The sequence below is a fragment of the Elephantulus edwardii genome, unplaced genomic scaffold (assembly GCF_000299155.1).
Source record: "Elephantulus edwardii isolate Elephantulus edwardi_28Jun2011 unplaced genomic scaffold, EleEdw1.0 scaffold00241, whole genome shotgun sequence".
Classification (NCBI taxonomy): domain Eukaryota; kingdom Metazoa; phylum Chordata; class Mammalia; order Macroscelidea; family Macroscelididae; genus Elephantulus; species Elephantulus edwardii.
The window spans coordinates 504,538-513,209 of record NW_006399991.1 but is presented as its reverse complement, the minus strand read 5'-3'; the positions used below and the strand labels follow the sequence as shown (position 1 = coordinate 513,209).

At 43.2% G+C, this 8,672-nt stretch overlaps 1 protein-coding gene across 1 annotated transcript in view; it reads left to right on the top strand.

The window, feature by feature from the left end:
- The window catches only part of NPHP1 (nephronophthisis 1 (juvenile)), a 119,604-nt gene that overhangs the window by 85,314 nt on the left and 25,618 nt on the right, over positions 1 to 8,672 (top strand). The window contains exons 15-16 of the mRNA XM_006898944.1: positions 974 to 1,050; positions 1,772 to 1,871. Coding sequence (XP_006899006.1) covers positions 974 to 1,050; positions 1,772 to 1,871 — 177 coding nt within the window. The remainder of the gene's footprint in view (positions 1 to 973; positions 1,051 to 1,771; positions 1,872 to 8,672) is intronic.

Below are 8,672 nucleotides of genomic sequence, written 5' to 3'. Positions count from 1 at the left end.
ATCAGTTGACCATAGATAGATGGGTTGATGTCTGGATTCTCAATTCGATTCCATTGATCTATGTGTCTGTCATTGTACCGGTACCATGCTGTCTTTACCACTATGGCAGTGTAGTAGGATTTGAAATCAGGGAGTGAGATACCTCCTACCGTTCTTTTATTCGGAACATTTTTTTATTTCGGTGTTTTAGTGTTTTGTTGTTTTCTTTGTGAAAGTCTTTTTTGTCTCTAGTTAGCTTCATTTCTAAGTATCTCAGTTTGTAGTTGTCTGGCCTTGTTTTGGCTGCTGATGGTGAGCTTCCCCATCAACTCTTCACAGATGTGACCAATCTGACCTCCCTCTGTGAACTCATGTTATTATTATGTGCCCTTGGGATGAAAACAAGTAATAGCTGATGCACCAGTAGGCTATCAGAGGTCAATCACACAAGAAGAGACTGCCCATCATTTTCCCGTTGAGCAGCTGGTAGATTCAAACTGTTCGCCTTTGAGTCAGCAGCATGGCTCCTTACTCTAGGCCACCAGCTCATAGGGCCCCTAAATTGCTAGGGAACACTGCACAGTCCTGTGCCATCTTCATGATGGGATAAGTTAACAGAGAGGAATTTTCCCCTTTTTATCATTTATGTGCCATTTCAATTTCTTACAGCAATCTACAATTTAGTTTTATGATTTAAAAATATTGTATTGAAAAGCTTAAGTTATTAACTTGTCATTTCATAGTCATTAAAGCCAAAACGATTTAATAGTGTTCATTAAATGGGAAAATCCATTTTCTAAAGCTCATAACTACAAACATTACTTGCTTCCTAAGACGATACCCCAAGAAGGCATCAACAACTATAATTTTCATTGACCAATGAGATGTAAGTAGGATGCCTATAATGCATTTGTGCTAGAAAATATTTCACTGACTCCAGTGTTTGCAAAATGACCATAAAGGGCATGTCTCATAGTCTGCAATTTTCTTGCAGAACTTATGAGCTCTTCTTGAATGGTGGAACCCCTTATGAAAAGGGTGTGGAAGTGGACCCATCAGTCTCCAGAAGAGGTATGGCTCTGATGGTTGTCTTCCTTGTTTAAACATTAAACAAACAAAAAATTATTCAGATAAGTAGCTCTAGTCCAATAAGTATAGTATTTTTCACTAAAGCTCAGATTTTTAAAAACGCATCATTTCATATTAACATTTCAAGCATTTTTATTTAAATGCCTGTTTTCCAGCTGGGGTAGGTGGCATGATGCAGGCAGTCTTGAAGCATGAGAACCTTGCATTAGCTCCTCTTCCCAAACATTGGGCAGATAATCGGGACAATAAACAAACCCCAAGCTCCTATACCTGGGTCACAGGAGTAAGCATTTGAAATGGAGATATACATGCCACATTGTCCTCTAAACATAATGAGTATGTGTTAATTTATCCATTGAGCAGGCACTGTGCTCGGCAGTGGGAAATGAGACACAGTCCTTGTGAAGCCTGACACAATTGTAACTCCCCTTCTTTGGTCACCTGGTCTGGACCAGACATGTCTGCAGCCTAGCAGCAGTGATCCTGCCAAGGCACCTAAGGGGGCGGGTAATTCGTGGGGTCCTCTTGAGAGGTGGCTAGGTATCAGCATCACACCTCCTCCTCTATTCAGTCTGCTCAGCCTGTGTGTGTAGCTCCTGCTGATAAAATTCAGCACCACTGATTATTTGTTTAAAATATTATGATGGATTGTACTCACCATCCTATGCTTAAAGTCTTGAGTTTTGTTATTTTTTTTTAAAAGCACATGGAAATCTTTTCCATCAGATGATGACCATGAGAAGACAGCCTCAACTTCTGGTAAAACTGAGATCTTTGAACAGAAGATCAAAACACATACTCAGGTTGGTACCTGCTTTTAACTGTCCTGTCCAGGTTGTCCAGCCTGCTTTGTAAACCATCTCTTTTATGGTCTTATTCATTCATCATCTTTTACTGATGATTTTTCTGCTCATTATTTTTTTTTTTTTTTTTAGCTAAGAAAGCTTTATTAAGGGGTCTCCCAGGCGGGATTCCTTGGTCTGCAGAGAGAGAAACAGGCAAAAGGACAGACCAGGGAAATATCACACCCTAAGGTAGATTGTTGTTGTTGTTGTTATGTGCCATTGCGACTTATAGTGACCCTATGTACAACAGCCCTAAACCCTCCTCTGTCCTGTGCCAATAGAACTGCCTCTGACACACCCATCCTGATTACCCCAGTCACTGAATCAATCCACCTCATAGAGAGCCTTCCCCTCCTGCACTGTCCCTCCACCCTCCCAAGCATGATGTCCTTCTCCAAGGACCAGTCTCTCCTTACAACATGTCCAAAGTATGTTAGACGGAGCCTCAGAATCCTTGCCTCCAAGGAGCCACCCGGTTTAACCTTTTCCAGGACGAATCTGTTTGTTTTCCTAGCAGTCCATGGTACTGTCAATACTCTTCTCCAGCACCACAGCTCAAAGGCATTCTCCTTCTATCCTCCTTGGTCACTGTCCAACTCTCTGATGCATAACAAGTGATTGCAAAGACCATGGCCTGTATCATATGCACCTTAGTCTCCAGAGAGACACCATTGCTCTTCAGTACTTTGGAGAGGTCCCTAACAGCAGACTTTCCCATGGCAATGCACCTTTTAATTTCCTGGCTACTGGTGTCAAGAGTGTTGACTGTGGAGCCAAGCAAACTAAAGCTGTGAACAATCTCAGTCTCTTCACCATCCATCCTGATGCTGCCAGTTGGCCCAGTGGTGAGAATCTTTGTCTTCTTGACATTGAGAAGGTTTTATATTGAGGGTCTTTAGGGAGGGAAGGTATGGCCATTTCATTGTGCTTTAAACCAGGTAGGTGGTCTTCTGGGGAGGGAAGGGAGGGGCACTGCATGGTAGTTTAGGCTGTTTACTCCCTTCATGTTGATATTCCTTGAATCCTTTGTTCTCCCTTTGACCTTAGTCTGCCTGACATCCCAGCCTTTTTAGTGAGAAAAAAAAAGGGTGCCATATTCTTTCTGGCTACTTCCTTCTGAAGAGGGGTGAAGGTCTGGGGCTCAGAGCCTGAACTGGGATGACCCAGGACCAGTAGCCAGGGGAGAATATGGATGTCACAGCAGCTGGTTCAAGTTAGTCATTGCTTTTATTCTGTGAAGTAAGAATTCAAAAAGCCCTACTTAGGGCTTGGGACCTGAGTGAGGTGAAGAGTGGCAGGGTGCGGGCAGTGATTAGTAACAATTTGAAGAGATCTTAGCACTTGGGATTTGAGTGGGGTGAAGCGTAGTGGGACTCACCATTTGAGAAGGGTAGGAGGTCTGCTCAGGAGCACATTTGACCTGGGAAAAGATGTTGCCAATGAGGATTACTTATGACTTTTAACTGCTATGGGGGGTAGTTAGGGTGACTGTGTAAAGTCTATCTTAGTGCGGTTAAAGAGATTTGGGTGCATTCCGTTTAGTGATGATGGCATCTCCTGGGGTGACTCTAGCTGTCGACTCATTAATTCTCTGACTAACCAACTCCTAGTTGACTCTCTCCAGAGGCTGTAAATCTCATGGGAGAAGATGGTCCAGCTTTCTCCTGTGGAATAGCTAGTGGATCTGAGCCACTGGCCTTTAGATTGGCAATGCACCTCTTGACACACTGGGCTGCCAGAGATCCCTATAGATCAGTAGGGAAATAGAATACTAAAAGTTAGATTCACTTATCTCATGTGCCTTTTTAGTCAACTCCCCACCTCAGGAAATCAAGATATGAATTGCATTGGAAAAGTCAGTTATCAGGGACCTCTACAGAGTACTGAAGAGCAACAACGTCAGGCTGGAGACTAAGGTGTGCCCCATCTGGGCAATAGTCTTTGCAATTGTGTGCTATGCATCGGAGAGCTGGACAGTGACTAGGGATGACAGAAAGAGAATTGATGCCTTTGAGTTGTGGTGCTGGAGAAGAGTGTTGAACATAACATGGTCTGGTAGGAGAACAAACAGGTTTGTCCTTGAGAGTATGAAACCGGGCTGTTCCTTCGAGTCAAGGATTCTGAAGGTTCATCTGACACACTTTGGGCTTATTGCAAGGAGGGACCAGTCCTTGGAGAGGGACATCATGTTTGGGAGGGTGGTGGGACAGCACAAGAGAGGAAGACCCCTGATGAGATGGATCGATTGGAGTAATGTGCATAGATGTGTCAGAGGCAATAAGATTGACACAGCATAGAGCAGGGTTTAGGGCTCTTGTACATAGGGTTGCTGTGAGTCGCAAGTGACTCGATGACACATAACAACAACATATGCCACTAAGCACAGTGCATTTGAGATGCATCCATGTTGTTACATAGAGTAATTCTTTTTTAGTATAATGGGCTGCCTGTTTGATGGCAGTACCAAGATTTCCTTATCCAGACAATTTAGGTAGTTTCTAAGTTTAGAGAGACTTGAATAAAGTTGCCCTAGATATTTTTATAAAATTTTTTTAGTTTTGGTTATATGTTTTTTCTTGAATATCCTATGGAGTTATCTTAGAGTAGGAAGGAAGAAATCCTAGAGATTCCTAGGCCATATGGTATCTAACCTTAAAATAAACTGCTAAACTAGTTTCCATAGTGGCTGTACCATTTTACATTCTCATCAGCAGTGTGTGAGCATTCCACCTGCTCCATATCCCTAACTACTTTGATTTTTTAAGGTTAATTTTTTAATTCTTTTTAGCTCTTCTTATTAGTGAGGGGGGGGAGCTCTGTTGGCTTAGTGGTAGAATTACATGGCCAACCAAAAGCACATGGTTCGAACCCATGAGCTCCTTAGTGGAGGAGGGATGGGCAGTCTCCTCTTGTGCAGCCTCTGAAAACCCTCCAGAGGGTCAATTATTAGGTGTCTTGATTGAGTGGTCACAGCAACAGTTAGTGAGTCTTGGTATCCCATGGTGGTCTTCACTGGCCTCACAAAACCAACAACAGCTAATGAGCCATGGTATCCCATGGAGGTTTTCACTGGCCCAATGGGCTTTACACTCCTGGTATCCCCAGTCCATCTACTTCTAACTCGATAACAGTGGGAAAGTCATCTAACCATTTCATTGCTGCCTTTTGTCCATCCCTATGAAATAGACATATGTAAAAAGAGTGGAGCCTGCATAGGGATGACCAAGTCTGCCTCCACTAACTCTATAAGGCAGAACAGTCCCTGTTTCCAACAGCCACAATACAAAATCAATTCCTGTGTGGCCAGACATGCCCCAACACTCCCAGAATCTCCTTCTATCAATTCAACCACCAACTGTCTGTCGTCTCCCCAACCCCACCCCTGGCCCCCAGGAGTCTCAGTGCTGTGTCACTGGGCCTGCTAATCCATTGCAGTAGCCACTCAGAACTCACAGATCCATATAGTCTTGGTTATGGGGTTTATTAGGAAAGTTAATGAATTACAATCCAAGTTGGGAAGATGATGCAATCCTCAGTCAGAACAGCCTCTCAGGTGGATTTGTGGGTTCTTGACCTTCAGCCTTGTGTCTTAGGTCAGTTCTCCAAACCTCCTCCTGCCATTTATGGCCTCTCCACCCTGACCCCCCCTAGGCCTCCCATCCAGCAAGCTTGAGTGAAGGCCCCTGGCTCTGGTTCTATGGCATACAAGTCCCCGGGCGGCTCCATGTCATGATGGTCTCTGGTTCTCCACTTCTGCTGCTGCAGCTCTTGTCTAAATACCAGGCTGATTGATTTCTGGCCCCAAAAAGTGCTCCCTGCTTCTTTCTTGCTGCCAACAAGAGTCCCACCTTCTGCCTGTAAACATGCTGAATTTAGACCTGGCAGGATCGCAGGACTGCCTAGTTTCCTTGTTAGTGTCTTGCACCCTATTTGCTTATCTCCACCCAGGTAAAAGGCAAAGCTGATAGATTAGGAAAGCCTTTGGAAAAATCAGCCTGGACCACAGCATAATAATACCAACTCCATAAAGGCTAGAAAGAGGGCTGCAACCAAAGAAAGCATGTATACTCTTAACTAATATTCCCAATGCTAGACACTGGTTAGACGTAAAGATTTTATAATTATTGTGTGTATGAATAAAGAAGCCATGATGGAATAGCGGTTACTTAGCTGCTAGTTCAAACCCACCAGTTAACCTACAGGAGAAGTGTGGGGCGTTCTGCTTCCAGAAAGATTTGCAGCCTTATAAGCCTTGTGGGATAGTTGTGCCCACTCACTCTATGGTCTCTCTGAGTCAGAATTAACTCAGTGGCTGGGTTTGCTTATAAGTTGTAGATCAATATAATGAATGCCATAATGGCATAAAATATATTTAAAAGATATGCACTGTGTAGATGGTAATATCAATAGGGGCACTTGAAATAGGTTATGAGATACTGGAAGGATGCACAGACATGGAAGAAGGGAATATCCCACAGAACACACAGGTGGCACAACAACGTGAGCTGGGGAACAATCTCACTGTCATAGCTAACAAATAGTAAGTCAAGATATTAATGGAGACATGGTCTAACCCTCTCAATTATTGTTCCTCTCATGCTAGATTATGTTCTTCATTTAAATAGCCCTTTATCTTAATGCTAATTTTAAAATGTATTTAAAATTATAGTGGTGTTGGTTTTGTTATGTTCCATCGAGTCGCCTGTGACTCATAGCAACCCTATGTACAACAGCCCTAAACCCTGCTCTATCCTATGTCAATCTCACTGTATCTGACACACCTACCCCGAATACCCTAGTCACTGAATCAATCCATCTCATAGAGGGTCTTCCTCTCTTGCGCTGTCCCTCCACCTTCCCAAGCATGATATACTTGTCCAAGGACTGGTCCTCCTTGCAACATGTCCAAAGTATGTCAGACGAAACTTCAGAATCCTTTCCTCCAGGGAGCAGCCTAGTTTAATCCTCTCTAGGAAGAACCTGTTAATTTTCTCAGCAGTTCATGGTACATTCAATACTCTTCTCCAACACCATGGCTCAAAGGTGTCACTTCTTGTCTATCCTCCCTAGTCATTGTCCAGCTGGCACATAGCAAGTGATTTCAAAGACCATGGCCTGTATCAGATGCACGTTAGTCTCCAGAGGGATGCTATTGCTCTTCAGTACTTTGGAGAGGACTCTAACAGCAAGACTTGCCCATCACAATATGTCTTTTAATTTCCTGGCTGCTGGTGCCAAGAGTTGACTGTGGGGCCAAGCAAACTAAAGCTGTTAACAGTCTCAATCTCTTCACCAACCATCCTGATGGTGCCAATTGGTACAGTGGTGAGAATCTTTGTCTTCTTGATATTGAGCCTCAATCCCTATTGAAGGCTGCAGTCCTTGACCTTCTGCAGCAAGCACTTCAGGTCTTCCTCAGTTTCAGCAAGCAGGGTTGTGTCATCTATCTTCCTCCAATCCTTATGCCGTACTTCTCCTCACACAGCCCAGCCTCCAAGATAATCAGTTCTGCATACAGGTTGAAAAGGTATGGAGATAGAACAATCCCTGGCATACACCCTTCCCAGTCTTGAACCATACAGTGTTTCCTTGCTCTGTTCTGACAACTGCCTCCTGGTCCAAGTATAGGTTTCACATTAGCACAATCAAGTGTCCCAGGATTCCCGTTCTTCTCAGAGTCAGCCACAGTTATGATCCACACAGTGAAACGCCTTTGCATAATCAGTGAAACACAGATAGACATTCTTCTGGTACTCCCTGCTTTCAGCCAAGATCCATCCAACATTGGCTACAATATCCCTAGTACCATGACCTCTTCTGAACCCAGCCTGCACTTCTGGTAGTTCTCTGTGGTGTTCCAGTCGTTTTTGGATAATCTTCAGCAGAATCTTGCTTGCATGTGATATCAATGATATTTTTTGATCATTTCCACATTCTGTTGGATCACCTTTCTCTGGAATGGGAACAAATACAGATCTCTTCCAGTCAGTTGGCCAAGTGGTTGTCTTCCAGATTTCCTGGCAGAACTTGGTAAGCACATCTAGGGCAGCATCTGTTAGTTGAAATACGTCAGTCAGTATACCATCAATTCCTGGGTCCTTATTTTTTGCCAATTCCTTCAAAGCAGCTTGAACTTCTTCATTCATCACCACAAGCTCTTGCTCATATGTTGTTTCATTAAATTCTGTGTTTCCCAATTCCTTTCAGTACAATGACTCTGTATACTCTTTACATCTTCTTTTAATACTTCCTGGATCATTTAATATTCTGCCCAAAGCATCCTTAAGTAGAGCAACTTGAGGTTTGAATTTGTTCTTCAGTTCCTTAAGCTTAAGAAATGCTGAGTGATTTCAGCCCTTTTGATTTTCTGACTCCAGCTCCTTGCACATTTCATTGTAATATTTTACTGTGTCTTCTCACGCTGCCTTTTGAAATCTTCTGTTCAGCTCTTTAATATCTTGAATTCTTCCCTCTGCTTTCGCTTCTCAGCACTCTAGTGCAATATTCAGAGTCTCATCTGAAATCCATTTTGGTCTTCTTCCTCTGTGTTTGTAATGACCATTTGCACTGTTCCTGGATGATACTCTTGGTAGCCTCCCACAACTCATCTGGTCTTCGCTCATTGGTATTCAAGGCCTCAAACCTGTTTCTGAGATGGTTTTGAAATCCAGGTGGGTTAGACTCAAGGTCATATTTTGGGTTCCTATGGATTTGATTTCTTTTTTTTTTTTCACTTTTTTTATTATTAAATTTTATTAG